Genomic DNA, 21,980 nt, shown 5'->3' on the forward strand with positions numbered 1-21,980 from the left:
CACTGTTTTTGTTTGACCGTTTCCTGGCGAACATAATCCGCCAACGGAGTTCAGTTTTTTTTGTGCGTGAAACAGGTGGTCGGGTCCAAGCAGTAAGAAGGCAGATCTACAAGGTTAAGTTGGTGTAAATTCAGTGTGGGGCATTTTTGAATCACGCTAGACACGGCTGATATGTGGTGGTATGGTTAGATTAAGCTTATAGGATCCTTAACTTGTACGTGCTTTTAATATTTCCGTTAAACGAAAAATTCAGCTGATACTTGAAGCTTCATTCATTCGCTATGCACGGAAGACTGTGAATTCACTGGTTTTGTCAGCTCACCGAAGTGACAACGCGAAAGATGGCTGCTCTTAATGCTCCAGTGATATCTACAGTGAAGTTGCAATTTTAGTCACGTTTATGACAAACAAGCATCGACAAAAGAACGCGATGACTCCACAAAAAGCATGATATATACATGTATTAAGCAATGGGACAGGACGTTGCTAAACAAGTTCAACCGACAATAAACACTGTGGAAGCAAACAACCCCGTTGTCCATGCACCGCAGCCAAAGGACTTGTACAGGAACAGTCCATTAAACCAGCGATTAAACAGATGTGAGTAAACTAATATAATACCAACAAAAGCTATAAACACAAAGTTATAATTAACTTGCAATGCACTCTCTTAGGCAATGTTTTGACACTTTTTTGCTTTGTAACGTTTACTAATTTGAGGTGCTTGCATGCAAATTTAAAGCTTTCAGCACATAATTAATTAACAGTGCCTTTGATTTAAAGCCGAATTATGTTGTGAAAATTTGAGGAAAATATCAAACACCTCAACGCGTTGGAAGTATAAATAACTAAATCTTTAGTTAATAATTGATTTTATTTTATTGCTGTTTGTATAAATGATTATTATTAGCTGTATATTACTATTATTTTAGTAGGGGTTTACTGAAATGCATGGTCCCTTGAAAATCAATAGGCTAAAGTTCAGGCATTATACATCAATCTCAAATTTTGTAGGACTGGGTAGACCTCAAAATCTTGTTTATTAAACATGAGCTTGTTAGCTAGCTACATGTATTAATTTACAGTGAATATATGAGGTGTTTTAGTCTATACTGAGTCAGTCTCGCATTTTTAAACCCAACCCTTGGTGTATCGGCAAGTCTCATTTGATAACCCCTTAATGTCAGACTAACAGCAGGACCAAATCTCTGAATAACATACAGAGAAAGCCAACATTATGAGAATCTTATTACAGAGGCTTTTAATGACACTGTATGGCCAGTAAATGGAACAAGTGTTGCATTGGTCTCATTTTTTTCTTTGCAAATGTGTGGACCCCTATCTTCAGATCAAGCCATATCATGCTTGCAAACAAAGAATGAGGCCATGATTGTTTTCTAGTACAGACTGAACTAGCATTAAGACATGGCACAGTTACCAGTACAGGGTCCGAAATTGCGCTTTCCTGTTCACCAATGCGAGTGAAAATTTTGCACTGGCGACCAGAATTTCACAACTGGTCGCCAGCGGGTGATTTACTATTTCATGCCACGATCATTATTCAAACAATAACTTTGATTTTCAGCCAAATCGTTTAAAATAAAATTCAAAGGCGCCCGCCAATTTATTGGTCACTTACTTTTTACCTTTCTGCTGATTTTGAAGTATAAAACCGATTTTCCTGTTGTTATAAATCTACCACAATGTTTCACAGCTACGATCAGCGTGTTTGTATTTAATCTTATTCGTTAGCAGAAAAAATTAATCGCCATTGTGGCCCCAAACGCTTTCTCTTCGTTCTGATTCTTAAAAGAAAAATTGGCAACCAAAAAGTTTGCTTTGTATTTCGCTGCGAAGGAAAAATGTTACTGACACTTTTTGGCAACCACATTTTTCCATATGGCGACTGAAAAAAAATATTCAGTCGCCAGTTGGCGCCTGTCAAAAAAAGTTAATTTCGGATCCTGCAGTACAACTGTTCCAGTTACTCGTCTCTATAGATCAGAGGACAGATATGATGTACAGTAGAAGATACATATGCAGAAAAGATGTTGTTGTGTGATCCTTGTGACTTGCATGTGTGATCAGCTTGGTCCATAGGCCAATTGGACTAATTTGCTTATTGGCAATTTTTGTGAAACTCCTTTTGCCACAAGGAGAAATCCCTGACAGAAATTATTTATAGTACAGGACAAAATAATTGGCTTTTAAAGAAACTTGGATATTTCTTCATTATGAGGATAAATATTTGATCACACTTAAAACAATATTTCTGTAGTACATGCTGCAGTGGCTGTGGGAATAGAATTATTATAATACAGGTTAGTTTGTGATGCTCTGGAAACGTACTATATGTTCATAATTTCACATTGCAGGCTTAATGATGTTCTCACTCCAGCTTCATACAGCCTGTAATATTGACATTATATAATGTTATAATTTTATATTATTCCTCTGAGAACTTACTCAAACAGGAGTTTTCGTGAACACCATAAATATAATTAGCATGTGACTCAAGACTGTGTACAAGACATGAAAAATTTAACATTTGAATACACTGTCATGTTCTATCGAAGGAGTACTCACATGATTGGTTTTGAACTTTTATATACTTCAAGTTACAGACCCACAAATATATATATTAATGGAACCTATAATTATTGACATTTACTCAAAAAACAAGAGTTGTTACAGCTGAATTACCACATACATGTACAATATATTTTGAGATCACAAGTAACCTGTTAATCTTTACATGTAGATGATATCCTTTTGAAAACTGTTTGGCTAGATGTCTCATACTACTGACTAATTCACACAGTTCAGTGATCCTTACTTCATCAACATGTACTATGGAACTGATTTGACATTAAAGGAACAAAAAAAGGAAATTGCAATGAAAACATCCCTTGATCCTTACTTCATCTACAATTGTTGATTTGACATTGAAGGAGCAAAAAAAAAAAAGAAATTGCAATGACAATATCTAATGAATTGTATTTATTGGTATTAGTTTTTTTGCGTTTTAAACCTTTAAATAATAACATCCATATCCAATACACCGGACCTAAGTTGACTCGTCTATAAGCCCAGACGATTTGACACACCGGCAGCCAGGTCGTGAAATTATAAGGCAACAACATAAACCTAGCTTGTAATAACATTTGTCTAACGAATAACAATGAGGGTTTCTCAATTTGCCAACACTTCTAGTGCCATGCAATAACAACCTAATGCGTATTTTTTAAAGTCTCTCATGACATGACTTCTGGTGAGTCCATTCTTAGATGAGTTGACTCATTTCAGATGTATTGGACAACCCTCTTATTATATTTAATAAACAATGCATTAACTTTGTACATGATACGGTATATTTAGTTTCAGAAAGCGAAGTTCAAAACATGGTTAATGTCTACAAGAAATTAGCAGCCCTTTCTCCGCAGGACAAGTATATTGACAGGAAAACATTGTAAGTGACACATTTTTTAATTGTGATAAAGATTATTATCTAAATAAACATCAATCTGTAAGCTATTTTTATTGATACCAACATTTGTCTTTTTGCCCCCAGTTCCCCTTCCCTATGCAGTACATGTTCCTTCCTGTGAGCTAGGTTATGCCCCCAGATATGTGTATTCCATAAAAGATATGTATTTTTTCTGTTGATAAAAATGAAATTTTGAAATATCCTAGGCTTATTGTTCACAGTTGATACCATACATGTAAGCACCAGTACTATATCGATACTGTTGTTGGGCCACTGTAGTTTGTCCAGAAATGTGCAGTTACAGAACAAATCCATACCCAACCCATGGAAGGGCATTAGAAATTCCTAAGAGGAGAGGGGTCTTAAAAGTCAAAATTTTAGAAGCAAAGTATGAGGCTAAAATGGAACTTTCTAGGAGGAGGGGGGGTGTAAAACAAAAAACGTTCCGTGGGGGGTTCTTTAATTCATATTAGACAGAGGTTTTGGTCATTTCCATACCACTTCATGTTTGACAGAAAGTGGGTGCCGGATCAGGGTATTTAATATTTATTAACCTTTTTCAAGGTTTTTCAATCATAATCATCTCCCAAAAAATAAGATTCCTCCTCCTGCTCTTCCTTATAAGTGCTGCACAGGAAAAGAATTATACCTGTCGGAAAAATGAATGTGCCACGTTGTTGCAGGCAACTTTAAAAGGTTTAAATGCAGTAGTTGATTCATGAAATGGTGGATATTTAGAGTTTGTTCAGGTGTAGGTGTCTCACAGCTCCCTAAGTGAAAGTTGACCATGTTACATCCTCATCTGGTAACTGATTAATTTACTCTGTTAATTGTTTGCAGCTTACATTACTTTCCCTTGGATGGGGTTCTGGCAGAGAGACTGTTTGCAGCTTTTGATAAAGACAGAAATGGCCACATCGACTGTGATGAGTTTCTAGGTATCAAAACTGTGTCCTCTGCTTTGTTATTTTATAACTGAAGGTCATCTCATTTGACATCTTAAGGATGGTGCCTACTATTGTTACTGCGCTTACAAACGTTCTGCGCATCTCGAGATACTCGGGTTTCCTATTGGTGGTGCCTTCTAATACAGGGATATTTTTGCGCGCTTTAAAACTATGCGGAGAAAGCAGGACTTAGCAAGTCATTTTGGTATCCAAAAAGAAAATTGGGGGTAACTGTGCATTTTTCAGAGATAATAAAGCTTCAATTTGGAAAAAAGCGCCATACACTGCTTTGTATTTTGCTGCTTTTTGGAATAACTGTTGCTTAATTATCTCTAAAAAATCAATGGTTACCCCCAATTTTCTTTTTGGATTTCAATAGCCGCTACTAAGATCTACTTTTCCCGCATAGTGATTAACTGCGCAAAAATACTTTGCTATTAGTAGGCGCCGTCCTTAAACAATAATAAAGTGACCTGGTTACAACTAAATAATACAAACATGCAAGTTAACATCACATGATGCAGTAATCAATTAACACTGCTTAAGGTAAAACTGCACTCCAATCCTACAGGGTGTTGCATGGTGATCTTCTCATTTGGAGTTTGTTTAACTCCTTTACAGCCTGGGTTACCTCACAATTTCTGACCAGAAGTTCAGTTGAAATTCTGAAGAAATTAGAAAAAATTTCAAAGCTGGTCCACAGAACTTCTGTCAAACACCAATATTTATTGTTGGTGTTTGACAACTTGGCTTTGATCCTGAACAGCATGGCAAAGGATAAATACAGACACCTCCACTGGCTTGAAAATTGCCGTCTTTGATGCTTGCAGTTTTCCTTGAAGTTCTCATGCACCACATGGTAATTAAATGAATTCCCTTCTAAGAAGAGATTTCAGTCCCAGCACAAATATCCATTGTAAGCATATCATTAACGATTTTTAGAAATGCCATGTGAGAGCGAAGCTAAAATTAATAAATTATTGCAGCTTTCAGTAGATATTTGAATTTGAATATTTTGTGTGTCATCTTTGCTATTGTACAGGTGGCCTTGCTTTGTGTCTGAGAGGATCAACAGAAGAAAGAGGCCAGATCATCTTTGACATGGTAATTCATTATATGTGGTGTTTAAGGACGATGTCTCCTAATACAAAACTATTTATGCGCAGTTTATGGCATCGCCATTACTGGAAAAGCAGGCCTTAGCAAATGCTATTAGGAGTATAGAATGGTAAATCTGAGATTTTGAAAGCCTGCAAGACCCTTGTTTTAAAACCCGAGACTGAGACTTCATTGTTTCCATAATTTTCAAACCCTAGACTTTACCTAAAGTAACATAATCTGAGCCCGAGATTCTGAGAGCTTCTATTAGTGCTGGAAAATTTTGGAGTTGATGGCACCAAAAAAGAAGGTTGTGATTCTTCATGCATGTGTTTGTTGTTCATCACTACTCACAAAAATAAACTAGAACCTTTTTTTCCTTGCTCAACAATTTGTGAGACTTTGAGACTCAGATATTCAAAATTTGAGGTTTTGATGGTCTAAGTTCTAGTGAGCAAGATTCCAAGATGCTAACTTTAAATTGCGAGTATACAAGACTTGGTAAATATTTTTTCAGACTCCTCATTTTCTGTAGACCATTCTATACCCCTGCTATTGGAATACAAAAAACAGATTAGAGGTTAAGCCAGTGAGTCACACTTTCAGAGATAATTTATTTAACAACAATAGTCTAGGCTTTAAAATACACACTGTAATCAAGGTATGACATTTTTTTCCAAATTGAAACTGACTGTAATTTTCTCTGAAATGTGTAGTAGCTCCCAATTTTCTTTTTGATTTCAATAAGTCTTGCTGAGATCTGGTTTTCCTGCATAGTCATAAACTGCAAAAAATGTCTTTGTTTTAGCAAGCACCTTCATGAAGTAACCCAAATTTTCTAGGGCCATCCCAAAATGCAGAGAATATTTGTCCAATAGTAAAAGGAGGGACTCTCCTTAAAATGTTCAAAGTGTGATCAAAATTCTGACGTACTGCAGCCTAATATGCAACCACCCACTGTGGTCCCAGCCACACAAAAGAGAAGCCTTCTATAAGTGGACACCTCTCCTAAACAGACACCACAGCCAGGCACTTTGCAGCCGCATACAAGAATTGCACTTTTCAACCCCCCCCCCCCCCCCAAGGAGCAGACATTTTATTCAGATAGTGGGGGGAACTTTTGGTTGTCAAAACGTAATCAGTCTTCGAAATAGATTTATGATCATTAATTTGAAATAATATTTAAATTTTAATGTTTATTTACAAAATAATTAAAAATTGTATTTAACGTTTTACTACTTTTTCTCCTCATTTTTCTTTCTGGATTCTGCTGTCACAGTTCAACCTTGATGGTAGGTCGAAGTTCAGCGACAATGTGTCCACATTTTGTTGAGCTTTTATCAGTCTTTGTCTTAAAATTAATGGTACACTCTCCCTGATGCTACAGTGTATTTTAATATATTTTAGGGAGTGATGGAGTCAGCATTTCTGAAATCACCATCATGTTGAAGTCTTTACTGTCTGCTGCAGTGAGGTAATTAAAATGCTGAGTATTTTGAAGTTAAAAAAAATTGATATGCAAGCCACAAATATCATGAGAGTCAGGAGCTGCAGAAATATCATTTAGAATCACGAGGCTGTCAGGGCTGAACATTTGATGGGACTTTTATTTTACAGTTAACCGCAACTGTTGTATTTTCAGTTCACTCAAAAAAAGAAAAATGAGTTTCCCGTGGAGTGTGTTAACTGCAATGCAACATGTAACCTGAAACCTTGTCACAACGTTATGGGTTAAATGAAATCTTGAAACCTTCAAAGGTGACAATGGAGCATACCACAATTTTCTGTTGTACATGCCATAAGAAGGTCTATTGTAGTGTGTGCGGCATAGCACAATTACTGCAGTTAAAAATAGTTTGACACCTGGGCCCCCCGGGGCGTACTTGGGTTCAGTTTTGCTGGGTATGTACCGCTGTCCTCTCAGAGCCCCTGCCCCATTCGAGTCTATTTTGTGGCCAGTTATAGACCCCATCTTAGTCACTTTTGGGAAAATGTAATCTTCGCAATCCCAACTAAGTCACTTTCTATTTATGCATCTACTTTGTTCTGGACCGGTGGTTTTGTGCTATTGTGTAACTGGTTTATTGAAGTTGTGGTTTCAAGAACGGAATGTAATGTGAGGTGATTGTTACATTTAATAAACATCAACTTTCTGACCTTTTTAGCCGAGACCATTTTGAATCCCTACGTAATAGAATTTTCTTACCCCAAACATCCGAAAATGTGTGACCCCATTCTAGTAACTCTATTGAAAATGCAACCCAATTATAGTCAATCCAGTCGTGAAAATGCGACCCCATCCAGTGGCACATCCCCATTAGCCTCTTATAAAGAGGTACCCCCACAGGCTGGGCCCAGTTGTTCGAAAGCTGATTAACGCTAATCCCCGATTAAGAATAAACCGAGGTTTTCATCTCGCTTATTGAAACTGTTTTTAAAAGCTAATTTTAAGTTAACGGTCAAGAAAAGTCCAAGTCAAAACTGAGGAAAAGAAATGTTTTTGAAGAGTCTTCATTGATTAGTAAATAAACTCGAATCAAAGTTCCAGGATTAGGTTATTCGTTAATCGGGCTTTGAACAACTGGGCCCTAGTTGGTAGGAGTGGAAGAGACACAAAGCACATACCCCAGGATGACAGGAAGCAGAGGAAATAGCACCATGTTGTAGTTAGTTATAAAACGAGTTTAGGAGTCAATTCACTATAATGAATTGTTTGTAAGAATATCAAGTTTCATAGAGGTCTATGGATTACTTTTTTGACAAAGAAGTGTATGGTATGCAGGCAGTACAGTGGTAGCCGGTTGGCTAGACTGCTTGTATTCTGTTCACTCTCAAACTTATCTGCTGGGGCTCAAATTCATGTCAAATTCTGGTTAATTTAACTGACCTCATATTTGGGTTTGAACTTTGTCTTTTGTAGAATTGTTCACGTCAGAGAAAACCAGTCTCAAGGTTAGTGTTGATTTATTTTACCTCGCAATAAGCAATAGTTTAAAGAATTCCTCAGTTACTCTAAAATAAAAGTTAACATTTTGGGTGAAAAATAATCTCTTTTGGGATTTATTTTTACTGCTGTATTTGACTTCAAATCAGGAAGTGAAAAGACTTCAATTACCATGCTTTTCAGAGATACAAAGTGTACCGACTACTGCGCATACGTTCGGGGCGTCTGAGAAAATTGGGTTTCTTTTTTCATTCATGAACGTAATACTCAAAAGAGTGTTTCATCCTATTTCCAAACACCTCGAAGTTGGTCAAAATAATTGGACTGCACCTCGTTTTTTCAAACCCACTTCTTGGTGGTTAGAAATCGGATCAAACACTCTTCCTTGTGTTTGATTGAAGACTTTTGCGCGATGTATAGGCTCAAAGAGTTTTTTCAGTAAACAGTGGTAGATATTTATTTATTTATTTAGTTGGTGAATAATTGTCATTCAAACTGTATCTTAAAATTGTCTTATGTTGTGTTACTGTTTCAGTTGTAGCCGATTCTACAAAGTTGTCAGACATAGACTTAGCTATAGAGACCTTCATCAGGGATGCGTTTAGTCAATGCGACGAGAGTACGGTGAGTGAACTGGGTGCCGGTGCTACACAGAAAATACTGTAGGCACGCAACGTGTACAAAATCTATTACCACATCGGGCGGGATTTCTGGCAATATTTTTGTCCCCGTAGCTAGTTGTTCAAGTGTTGCTCGGTTTTAAAGCCATACGCCACGGACCCACGATTTACGCCGTGTCATTAAAAGGTTAAATTGTACCAAATGATTGATTAAAATTGGGATTCTCTAGAGCGGTGCTGTTCTTACGGTTTTCTATCCTGCATAGTTGACTTAACTGTTGTCGATATATTTCTTTTGGTACCAGCTGGCAGATTTTGTTTAAACATCAAAACGTTGTTTTTTGTGATCACTTCCTTTTTTCTCGTGACTTTCATACGCTTGATCAAGTGATACTGTAAGGGGAAATTTGATGCAGCTGGTCACTGCTGGGTCACTTAAAAAGTGATGTCATGAACAGAAATACCCGCCATGTAGATACAAAGGAAAAACTGAAAAACTCAAGGGCACGCATAAGCTTTGTACCACTGCAAACAAACAAACAAACAAACAGAATTGGAAGAGAGCTCAAAACGAGAAGAGATAGAAAAGAATGGCGTTGCTTATAGATAAACTGAAGATCCCTAAAAGAAAATGGAAAAGAAAACATGCGAAGAGTTTGGGAAAGCGAGAAAGTTTTGCGGAAAGACGAGCCGTTTGTGAGTCAATTCAGTGCTGTTTCCAGTTCTCTCAATTTTCTCCTAATGCTTGTTTTTATCATGTGAATACATGGAGAAATGTAGTTTTGTATGTCTTTTAGAAAATAACCTTAGAAAATGTACAGGTTTCTAAAAGATCTATAGAGTTTCACGAATAAGTCTTTGGACTAATAGGAGGGCGTGTTTTTTATCAGGTTATTTTGAAAATGTTCAGAACACAATGAAATCAAATCAGCGAAGAAAAACGCTCATCAAATAATGATCATAGAATTCGATTTCCTTTATACTGATTTATATTTTAAAACCAAAATGTTTGCTCTGATCAGGGCATTTTCACTTAAATTAGTGACAAATTAAGTAATTACGTTTGTGTTAGTTTTTCTCTTTGTTTTTGTCTTTAGTTTTTTCTACGCTCTGTGATATGTTGAAAAAAATGCGACATTCTCCCAACCAATCCTGGCGCCGAGACATGAGAAGTTGTGTTGACTCCCTCGCACATGTTTTCTCCGGCCACATAGGACTCCCTTGCACATGTTTTCCCGCGCTTGGCGCGAGCTACTTATAATTATACAATGCACTGAATACTACGCGCGCTGTGATTGATCGTTGCCCATGATCTATTACAACACAGACACACGGATGACGTCACCGGAAATTGTTTTCTTTGTTTTGTCCAAAATGGCCAGCGGTTTTGAAAATGTTTGCGAGATTAATTCGAGTCGAGCAAGTGAAGGCCTTGAGAAAAGTTTAGCAGGAGCTCTTTACAAACAAGAAAAAGAAGAAACCAAGGCTAAAGTGTTCTTGTCTATCTGAAAATGCCTAAACTGGAACAAATCGAACAGTCAAGCACTACGAGGCAAGTTTGTCGTGTTTCCTTTCTGTTCATTGTATAAAACAAATACAGTCGAACCTGTATTAAGCGGCACCGTATTAAGCGGTCACTCTCTATTAAGCGGTCAGTTGTCAAAGTCCCGAAAATTACTTCCCTTATTTACTGTAATTCTGACCTGTATTAAACGGTCACCTCTATAAAGCGGTCGCGGTCACCCTATACTAAGTCCCAGCGAGCTGTTTCTATTGTCTTGACCTGTTTTAAACGGTCACCTTGTAAAAGGAAACCACTTAAATATGGTAACAAATAGCGTGCCAGGCAATTGAGCTTCTAATGAGCTGCACAATCGTGGCGTTAATGTTTTACTAGTCTGTTTCAATACCATGCTCTCCTTTGTCATACCATTTTACCGCCGAACTTTCTTAACCAAGTAAGTGATGTATTCTGTGCAACCTGTATTAAGCGGTCAACCTGTATTAAGCAGTCACTTAGCCATTCCCCGAGGGTGACCGCTTAATACAGGTTTGACTGTAGTATCCAAGTTGCCGTGCGTCTGCTCAGTAATAGATCACAGAAGACGTCAAAATGTGGTAAGAACACTCGCCTGCGGCTCATGTGCCACTTTTTTGTTCTTACCACATTTTGACGTCATCTGTGATCTATTACTGAACAGACGCACGGCAACTTGGAATCTATTTGTTAACTCGCTCGCACATGCTTTCCCGCGCTTGGTGCCGGCTACATATGACTCCCTCGCACATGTTTTCCCGCGCTTGGCGCGAGCTACTTGTAACTCGCTCGCATATTTTCCCGCGCTTGGTGTCGGCTACATAAAACTCCCTCGCTCATGTTTTCCTGCGCTTGGTGCGAGCCACTTCAGTACTTGTAACTCGCTCGCGAGTTTTGAGTGCCGGGTTCATTGGATTGTCTGCGTCCTTTGTGATTTGCTTGAGTGGTTACTTTAGTTTGAGTTTATGATAATCAATATTGGAAACACCATATTAGATCCTTAAGTTAAGAATACAATAGTGAATGCAAGATATTTATTCAACTAGTTTCAGTTTCATTTGTCCGCCTGCTTGTTGAGTACGTGTGCAACTAAGTTTACAAAACACAAAGATCATAGGAAACAGAGAATCGTATTTCCGTATATTTTTCCTCCAGTAAGGAAGCGCAATGCAATATATTCAACCGAATCGGAAACCACGTGGATAATTATTTACGTCATGTCACTTATATTGTGTATACTCTAAGCAAAATACTCAAGTATTCAATATTGGAAGTTACCGGAGAAATCTGAATATCAATATAGTGTTAAGCATAGTACCAGCTGCTTGCCACTTTGTTGTTTTCTTGTAAGATCAACAGAAGCGGCAAGAAAGATTCCAAGTAATATGGTTGAGTAATACAATGGCTTGTTCCTGAAATACACTTATGACGTAATCTGCCCCTTGTTAACAGTTTTCTTTTTTAACTCTTAAAGCTTTCAACAACAGGGCAATCTTGTGTACGTTTTTCAAACTGAGTGATTTTTAACTTTATCTTAAGCTCTTTCTTAATCTTCATGTACATATTTTTGGTTTGTAATCATGCATAAAGTTCTACTATTTTAAAGATTTTTTTAGTTGGTTTTTAACTTTTAGCAAAGGGACTGAAGTTTATTAGTATTCAACACGATTGTACTACGTGCTTGCTTACCTATCCACGCATTCTCAATATTGCAGTGTCCTTACCTTTTTGACATCGTAAAAAACGCTTAATGATTTGCGGGGAGAATATTTCAAAAAAAATATTTACCGCAACCAGAAAATGATATGCTTGTCAGCTACAACGCGTTTGTTCATACCATGACAGGTCATTTTGCCGTCTTGATTTCCGTTCATATTTGTCATTTCTTTTTTTAATTGGAATACACAAAACAGTCAAGGCTCTCAGCTTTGTCAGGAGCGAACAGTGTCAATAAAACCAGTGTTGTACTTTCAACCGCCACTGAAACCACATATTGTGCACCTGAATCAACTGAGAAGCTTTCTGAATGATTAGAAATTCAAATGAATGACATCATTAGCATTTCCTCATTCGGCTCGGTATCCGCTATATTCCGAAGCACGTATAAGTTTACGAATATTTCACGCAACGTTGAGACCTAGTTTGTGTTCGTTTGTGGTAAAAGTAGAGGAGGTCGCAAGAAGGACGCAAAATTTCTACTCATTAAGATTTGACACGTGAGTTATTATATTAACGAGGTCTTTTTCGATGCCGACATTCGTTGCTCTTCTCGCTAGGTTAATAATTTATGATTGATCTATGCCCGCAACATTGTAAAATTTTACCGCCAAAACTTTTCATCCGGCTATCCTTTTCGTCTGAGAGCCAAATTTTGAGTAAAACTTAATGGCTCTAACTTGTTTGTTGTGGATATAAAATCTTAAAGTGTGACCTTTGAAATCAATCCGGCAATCTTCTATGGAGCGTGATCTTTTGCTAGGTGCTGTTTGTTTTCATTTTATTACGGTATAAAATTTGCCTTTTTTATTTGCGTTTCGAGTTGAACCACTGCTTAATATGAAATTGTTAAATTTTGGTCCAGTATATTCATGGTTATAAAATAGCTTTATTGCAGTTTCTATCGCTGTTATTAATTTTGTATGCGATCATAAATCATCTTAGGAAATTGCGAAAGTTCTTAGTCATGGATATCGTTTTGTACGTGTGAATTTCCATTTTTTTTTTCTTTAAAAGCCGTGCGTTGCTGATATTATATTTGGACAATGGAGAAGATAAGAAAAGTGAAATAGGGATAGAGATCGAACCTAAAAACAGGCGTCTTGCAGTTGATTCGGAATAAATTTTTCGTATATTGATGTATACACCTGATACAAAAAGGGGCAGTGTTGCCATACAAACACCTTTCATTCCTCACACATCTGTTTTGGAGCTAGAGACACCTAAAGGAACAATATGACGTTTTTAGCTTTCAAACGAGAAATAACGGCAGCAGCTGTGAAATACGAAAATTTCAGATTTGAAAACAGCTCCCGCGGGTTTACCTCATTGAAATTGAAATTTATAACGGTACATATTGCGTTCAGGGTCGATAATTTCTATCAGATGAGACAAGCCAGGTTCCCAGTGTCTGTGAGAGGTCGTCGGTATCGTGGTCCTAAAATAAAATGTAAGCAAGGGAAAAAACAAAGGCTAGGTTTTTTTTTTTATCTTTTCTGGTCTGAATAAAAGTGAACAAGTTGAAAAAAATCAACAACAACAACAACAGCAAGCAACAGTGATCAGTATTAGAGATCACATCTGTAACTCAGCCTGGACCCCAGTAAGACCCAGATTTGTTCACTAAAATGTTCCCGCTTTGGTCGCAAATGTAAATGAAAAGCAAAGACATACATGACAAGTGTGGTGCAGTTACGAGCAACCAGTACGTAACTGGTATAGAGCGTTTTCATTCACGTGACTACCGGCCATATTGGTTTACTGAAACAAAAGAAAGTATTTGCATAAAAATTGAGTTCAATTCCCAGAGGTTTAGTTTGGGACACCAGCATGGCCGCCATTTCTTTGTTTTGGGACACCAACATGGCCGCCGTCACGTCATGTGAAAACACTCTATAAAATGGCATGCACTACGGCTGTCCGTCTGTCCATCCATTGGTCCCTCTGTCTATCTGTCCGTTGTTCTTTCAGATGTTCTCTCTTTCTAAGAAAAGAGGCAATAACTCACCTCTGACAATAACTCTCGCCAACTCCCTAATCAATGCCTTATTCTTCTTAAAAAAATGTTTTTCACACTTGCCACCTGTATTGTACATTTTTGTATTTATTTGTCCTCATTTCATATTCTCTTCATATTTTATCCGTTGCAGACAACAGGACGGTTGTCAAAAGCTCGTATATTTTCAATTTTTAGCCAGAGAAAGTTTTGAGAAAATTTAATTCTCTCTTTCTGTTTGTACAATGTTCTCTGTTACTGTCTGCCTGTGCAAGGGATTACTGTCTGTCTGTCTGTCTGTCTAATCGATTACTGCCTGACTATCTATCTACCCGTAAATGTTTCATCCCCGTCTGTCTGATGGCTCACGCAATGTTTTTCTATCTTTTCTTAGAATGGCAAACTAACCAAGGCAGAGTTTGTCAGCTGGATGAGAAGACACCCTCTCATTCTGGACTCTGTATTCCAGCATTCCAGTATAAAAGACAAGGAGTTTACCAAAGGGTTTCAGGTAAGTAGCGAGAGAAATGGATGAAGACGGAATGTTTCACACGTTGCGCGACCATGTACATTTACAACGTCTCCTGCACACTGGAAAACTTGTTTTCATTGTAAGAATTAAGTGACGAATTGTGAACTGAAAAATAGTCGTGTATCGCTTAGAACTCACGAAGGAATTCCGAATCGCTAAAAGCGCTAACTCGCGAATCGCTAAGGGCCTGAAGCTTGAATTATCGAACGGGAACCTGCACCCCCCCACCCCCCGCCCCTGCTCGCTCCAAAAATAAAAGTGAAAAGTAAAGTAATTTATTTAATGTCAATAACACGGGGAGTGCTTGCGCAATATCCCGAGCCAGAGGCTCATGATAAAGTGCTTGACAGTAATTCAGATCAAATTCGAATTTGGAAATGTAGGTGTTTGAAGACTGCGCTTTCTTTCTTCCTCGACGGAGAGACGGAAAAAATACATACCGACTGGTTTGCACTCTATCTTTCGTTGCTGCAATTGTTGTAAGGAAGTAAGCGAGCTTTATATTTTCAATCACGATTGCAAGGAAGGCTGCAACGAATTTTCCACGTGTTTCCTTTACAAGTTACCTTTGTAACACCTCTCCCAATATTGTGGGTCACGGCGATTTGTGTCAGTAACCAATTATGTTTCCGTTTCATCTTCGAAAGCGAGACTGACAAGTTGCATGAGACATTAGCAATGCCTTAAAATAGGCCATTTTCATGATGGCGTCATTTGAGTACAACTACTGGAATTTATTTCGTTTTCCTTTTCAAATTCAATTTTTTTTAATTCCAGCGGAGAGCAAAGGATAATAGCTCTAATTAGCATGAGAAAACGAAATACTGAAGAATTCCGCTAGTTGTAGTCAAGTGATGCCAGAGTGAAAATGTCCCATTCAGTTTTGCCATCTTTCTTTATATTTTCGCAGTATGATCGACTTCATGACAGCCCCAGGCCACCTGCTTTTGCTGCAACGACTCAACAAGGAAACCGGTGAGTCACAGGACTCACAATTCTGTTTATTGATTGCACTGATTGGTTGCATATCCCAACTGGGTATACCGTCTTTGATGACTTTCTTGTACGATCTATGGCAATCTAGGTTTCAGTTATCCCAAAGGGTATGGTTTTTTTCATTAAGATTTAGAATGGGTATAGATTTTGACCACTTGTCTACGAAAGGTGTTGCGTCTGGTTTTACACTTTGGCCGGTTTGTGCCGAAAAGAGGGAGAGACCGTTTTTAATGTTGAGGAATGATATTAAAGCTCTGGGCTTTCTCTTGGAAATTATGTACTTTAAACTATGTTGAATTATGTTTGCTACATGATTTAGTTTAGCTAACCAAAGTTTCTGTGTTGTGTTTATACAGACACACAGAGCTGTTAAGTCAAACATGGGTGGATGGTCTGCAACGTGGAGCTGAGAATGAACAGACTACAAATGGTAAAAGAATCGCAATAGAGCGGTTGTCAATTGAGTGTCGTAGAAAGCAATTTGCTCTTGTTTGTTTTTGATTTAATACGTTCTGTGATGGCTAAGAAAACTCGCGCCACTTTCTCAACCAATGGAAATCATGACTTGCTCGCGCACATTTCTTGCACTTGGCACCGGTTACATGTATCGGCTTCGAGTTCTGATTATATTGGTTCACTGCGATGGTTGCGTCTGTTTTGATTGATCAGAGTGACTGCTTTTGGTTTTACGACACTCAATTGAAAACTTTTCTAATTCTCAAAGAAGTTATTCCGCGACAGGTTCAAGAAAACGGGAACTGTTCACCTACAAACAACTCGTGTACAACTCGCTCACCAATTGCTCATTAGAAGTCATTTGTCGCAGTTTCATTTGACAGTTTCATAGTTGGGGCCAGGTATTCAAGAGTTACCTGCAGTTTATTTGCTTGTATTCTAGAAATGTTTGCCAAATTAAAAAAAAATATCGCGAAACTTGTTTCAACAAACCAGTAAGTTTTGTTGTTTTGGGCAATGCAACTTGCGCGAATTTTGCGTGTCTGTTTCCTCGTGTTTTTGTCATTTTTTTTCATCCGCTTTTCCCCGGTTGTGTTCGAGTTCTGATGTGTAATTGCCATCTTTCATTCTTCAGAGCCTGGGTTCAGCGGTAGTTACGCAGACGCGGATTACTTATGGAGTCCAGTCTTCCCGGCCAGCCTAAGCATGCCCTGCGCCCGCAATAGACACTCGGTATGTGTGTGGGGTGGAGGGGTCTTCGTGTATGGAGGACGAGGTACGCGAGGTACATTGAAAGACTTTTGGAGATATGATATAGGTAAGACGTGATACTCTGCAACGGCTACGGTTTGACTACTTTCTAAAGGCCGATTTAGACGGTACAACTTTTTTCTTACGACTGTCGCATGCGATTTCTAGAGCGCGCTTCTTGCTTCATGCAAAAAATCGTTCACAACTCTCGTCACTCAACATTGCCTATACCTACGATTGTCGTAGGATTTTAAAACATGTTTTAAAATCCTACGACATTTTTTGTGACGTATACGACAGTCGTAAGCGATTTGTAGGTTTGATTTAAACGAAACAATTCGTGTCGTAGGCCTATCGTAATCCTGTCGCATGCGACAAAGTTGTACAGTGTAAACCAGTCTGTAAATCGAGTGCGTCATTTTGAAGGGATGGTGCTGGAAAAATAATCACTCCGAAAATGGTACGCGCTATTTTGAAGAAATTCGAATTACCAGGATAAAAACTTTATCCTTCAAATTGGTCAATTCCGTTTACGTATTGACCGGTCAGTTCTGTTAAATGGAAAACGCCTAAGTTTCACTTGAAATTAATGGGAAAACGCTTTGAACAAGGAAAACAAAAGTATCGTTGATTGGCTTTCACATTAGAAATGGCCGTTACTCGTTTAATGTTGATACCTTTTATTGTAGCTTGAAATGTTTTTGCTGCGCTGCATGTGTCGCCAACTCAATCTTCTCTCCTTTTGTTGCAGCCACGAACACGTGGAATCACGTGACTGTAGAAGGGGCTTACAGACCATCGTCCCTCCAGGAACATACAGCGCTCGCATACAAGGTAGCTGGAACGAGCTGATAGAGCTTCTGATAACACTTTCACCATGCAGCTATTTCTAAAATGATTTTTTCTTTTTCACCCTGGTTAAGTTCAGATATCGATTTTAAGATATAAAATATATGTAGAACGAAGTCCTTTCCGTATTTCCCTTTGATTTTGATATCGTTGATTTTGACTGAGATTACTGCATGCTAATGCCGTACCTTTGTTAAAGAACTGGAAGAGTTTTTGTTTATGAAACGACAGTTCTAACACTTGGTGTAAGCGTTCTTTATTTCTTATTCATACCAGGGTAACATGTACATTTTCGGCGGAGAATTCACTGCAACAAACGAGACTCCATTATGGACTTTTAATTTTCGTGAGTACCTCACTGGTCCTGTATTCTCCAACTTCTATAATTTCTACTCCATGTTTTGTTTCCTATTTTAATTTATCCCCACCCTACCCCCAACAGGTGAACGTAGCTGGAAAAAGCAAGCGGACAAGTCCTGGGTAAGCTTCGTAAACAAAAGGAATAGTTTAGCATTTCGTGTTCATCATTTTCTTTGATGTTGAACAATAAAAAAAAGCTCTGGAAACTGGAAATGTACTGCCAGCACTCCATTTCTAACTAGTTGAGCGGGCGAGCTATCATGTGGGTAGCCAAAGAACGGAAACCGAGCTCACGATGATGTTTCAGGCCTCGACTATCTAGAAAGGGAATTCATGTAGTCTACACTAGAAATGGTCCATTGCAATTGTCATTTGCTTCGTTTAATACTCGTTACTTTGTTGTCTTTCTAGGGCCCAGGCACGCGTCGTTCGCACACAGCTGTACTTCATGAGGGTTCTATGTTCGTATTTGGTGGCTATATTGACATGAGAGGTGCGAGCGACGAGCTCTGGCAATACGAACTAGGTATGTGACACAGCAAGAACAATGTTGATCACGAACTCAGCAAACATAGTGCACAAAACTTCGCCAAAGCTGCCTATGTTCTTAGGGCATTTCAATAGCTTTTTATAACATCGTTTTCAACCGTATTGTAGTTGATTTGCTGCAAACCTTATGCAGTTGTGTAACAAATCTAATCTACCATTGGAAAAGCTTACCTTTACAAAGTAACTCAAACGTTGTGTACGAGTACTTCAAACATTTTCGTCCCTTCGTGAATACAGCCCTTCTAAAATCTGCAAAGGGGTCTATAATCGGTCCTCAACCTATTTTTGTTAGTAGCTGATCAGTCAGTATAGATCAAATCAACCAACTTTACCTTTTCGACCCAAAAACAAAATGAATGCAGCAAGCTAAAAACATACATTGTAGGTATGTGATTGCCTGGGTTTGTGGAACATAAGAACCAGAAAGCACTCTGTGACAGTTTCTTCTAGACCTTCGGTTGATGATTGCTTTAAGAAAGTACTCAAAAAAACTCGGGTTCTCAGGGAACTGTTTGGAGCACTTTTTTTCGATCATTTACGTGTTGATGGAAGGCTTCACCTTATAGAGTCGAAAACTGAAGGTGAAGACGCGGCCTCGGAGTACTTTTCGTTTTGTGAATTGTATGTAGACTTTATAAATTATATGTAGCCTTATCGGAAGTCGTGTCCGTCACTAATGTATACTGTTTTTACAGACACTTCAAAATGGATGAGAATAAAGTGGAAAGGAGAAGGACCAAGCCCGCGGTACGGTCACTCAGCGGCCGTTGGAGCGGGTGGTATGTGGGTGTACGGAGGCTTGGAAGGTCTACAGGCCAGGAACGATCTGTGGAGATGGAGCTTTGGTAAGAACTTCTTATGATTTAACATGTCTCTTTACTTTAAGGCTTGGACACAGGATGTGACATTATGCCCCCACATTTACCGTTTCACGAGTCTTCACAAGCAATAACACTGACCCTGTGAATTTTTTTCTTTCATAAAGTTGCTCACTCGTGGTCGCGGATTAAGAGTCGCGGTGGCCCCCCTGCATTGTTTGGACATTCTGCTATAAAGGTAAACTTTGCCTATTTTCGTTCTATTTGTGTGTTTTGTTTTGATCTAAAGGCTGTTTATTCTCTTCTCATACCTATAAATAAGATTCTAAAAAACGGAAAACTGTTTTATTTCGACTTTTCCTTTTAGTCCAATGCAATACAGTCCTTCAAGCCTTCAATTTTAAACCGTAACGAAAAAGATGGCGACTGGTACATTTACCCATAGTCCTTAGCGTACGAAAACCCTAAAAACGCTCATAAAAAGGCACAGAAAAGTTCTATAAGCTTCAAACCTAGAATACACAATGGTGTTAGTGCAGAGACGAATTGCCGAAAAATATACTTTTCTTATGTGCCTATTGGCTGTGTCAGGTTCGCAAGATAAAATGTGCAGCCCGGTGCCATCTTTTTCCCGTACGGTGGATTGAAACGTTGGAGTCTTATGAATGAAAAACGTTTGAATTTGGCGACATACTTGACGTTAATATTAAATTCCTAAAAGTGAAGTATGCGGAGACTGATCGGCGCTGACATACGGAAAACCGATTTACTAAACGCAGTCTTGCAGATAAGAGAGGGGTATCAGGTCAAAAACCCGACAAGCCTGGCTTTCTGACCTAAGAAAATGAATGGTAAGCTTAAGAAGAGTTAAAGAGAACCAAAGCTATTGACCCCTCAAAGTTCTTCATTGACTCTGATTTTGAAATTTATCTGGGACACTGACCTGACGGCTCCTGAAACCTTTTTAGTATATCGTCAGTAAAATGATTTAGTAAACACACAGACTCACAAAATACTTACCAGCATCGAGCTCTCAAAGTATACTGAAACCTTATCGTAAACGGAGTTTTCTTATTTTTATACGTTTGACCACGGTGAACTCCCCTTTATCACCTTACTTAGGTATTTTAAAATTTTGTTACGTTTTGATATACTGTTTCTGTTTCATCTTTAGATTGGAGATGGCATGTTAATATTTGGGGGAGAAACAACTGATGGTGCTTTGCTAAACTCGATGTGGCGGTTTGATTTGGGTGAGCTAATGTAACCCCTTTGATTCCTTGTATTTAAATCAGCGATCTCCTGTGTTCTGTTGTTGGGGACAGTGTGAGGTAACATAAAGTTATACATTATATATACTTTTTTGTGTGTTTCAGGGAGTCGTACATGGAGCTCCGTTCGTCCTCGGGGCGGGATATCTCCGCCAGTCCGTAGCTGTTTCTCCCTGGGGGTAGTTCCTTCGTCAGCTTTTCTCTTATCCATTCGACCATCTACCTCTCATTCCGCCCCACCTTTTACCCCTATGCCGTCTGGCTTCCTTCGAGATGACAGATTAGACAGTAGGCCAACCACCCGAGAGGACCCTAGAGGGGATTCCTGGTGTGACCCCGTCACCCGGTGGGATAGATCTGCAGTGTCATTGGGTTCTGTTGCTTCAACAACGCCGTTTCTCAGTTCATCAGTAAAGTTTCCCGACGATAAACGTGGTCAAAACCGTCCTGTGTCCATGTTTAGCGCAGACGTTTACGAGGACACTCGTGAGGCGTACGAGAACTCTAGAGGCATGACACTGTCGGATGATTCTTTACACACAAATCAGGGCCATCACGTGACACGACTCGAGCCTCATTATAATGCTGCCTCGGGGAATAGAGCCCAGACTCTTCCCTCCCAGGGAGTTTCTATGGCCTTAAAAGGTCGAGTGCATAGCCATGAAGTATTGAGCGTGGACTCTTCTGTAAACGCGGATTTGAGAAAGAGTTTGGCTCGCCCTGTTGCCTGTCTGTTGGTGCTTGGAGGCAAAACACGCAGCCAAACAGAGATGGGAAGAACTCTCGACATTTGGCGATGTGATATCGATCCAGGTAAAGTACGGTTAAGAAACGGCAGCCTTTTGTCCTTTTGCACTCAAAGTGACCCGTTTTTTAGAAGACTTCTCATCAATAAAGATGCAGTTGTACCCAACACCCTCTAATCATTCTTCCTCTCTCTCTTTTTCGTACTTTGCCATTTATCTAAAACTTTTTTTTTAGTTTGAAAGAAGTACCTCACTGTTGTCACGTGCCAGTCATACTTCATCTTACTATGATTGCCAAATTAGAAAAC

General features: G+C 38.8%; 1 protein-coding gene across 2 annotated transcripts in view; it reads left to right on the forward strand.

Moving 5' to 3' along the window:
- The window catches only part of LOC146486343 (uncharacterized), a 24,776-nt gene continuing 2,796 nt past the window's right edge, over window positions 1-21,980 (forward strand). The window contains exons 1-20 of one of the 2 annotated variants that reach the window (XM_085100186.1): window positions 1-600; window positions 3,379-3,469; window positions 4,328-4,425; window positions 5,477-5,538; window positions 6,812-6,824; window positions 6,940-7,006; window positions 8,453-8,484; window positions 9,012-9,100; window positions 14,740-14,856; window positions 15,788-15,852; window positions 16,230-16,303; window positions 16,964-17,146; window positions 17,831-17,913; window positions 18,205-18,274; window positions 18,371-18,408; window positions 18,700-18,814; window positions 19,533-19,682; window positions 19,823-19,893; window positions 20,830-20,908; window positions 21,032-21,739. In XM_085100186.1, coding sequence (XP_084956312.1) covers window positions 471-600; window positions 3,379-3,469; window positions 4,328-4,425; window positions 5,477-5,538; window positions 6,812-6,824; window positions 6,940-7,006; window positions 8,453-8,484; window positions 9,012-9,100; window positions 14,740-14,856; window positions 15,788-15,852; window positions 16,230-16,303; window positions 16,964-17,146; window positions 17,831-17,913; window positions 18,205-18,274; window positions 18,371-18,408; window positions 18,700-18,814; window positions 19,533-19,682; window positions 19,823-19,893; window positions 20,830-20,908; window positions 21,032-21,739 — 2,335 coding nt within the window. In that variant the 5' untranslated portion in view covers window positions 1-470. Of the gene's footprint in view, window positions 601-3,378; window positions 3,470-4,327; window positions 4,426-5,476; window positions 5,556-6,811; window positions 6,825-6,939; window positions 7,007-8,452; window positions 8,485-9,011; window positions 9,101-14,739; window positions 14,857-15,787; window positions 15,853-16,229; window positions 16,304-16,963; window positions 17,147-17,830; window positions 17,914-18,204; window positions 18,275-18,370; window positions 18,409-18,699; window positions 18,815-19,532; window positions 19,683-19,822; window positions 19,894-20,829; window positions 20,909-21,031; window positions 21,740-21,980 lie in introns of both variants that reach the window. The other variant, XM_085100193.1, reaches the window with a different exon arrangement.

This window comes from Pavona decussata, unplaced genomic scaffold (assembly GCF_977016875.1).
Source record: "Pavona decussata unplaced genomic scaffold, jaPavDecu1.1 SCAFFOLD_21, whole genome shotgun sequence".
Taxonomy (NCBI): Eukaryota; Metazoa; Cnidaria; class Anthozoa; order Scleractinia; family Agariciidae; genus Pavona; species Pavona decussata.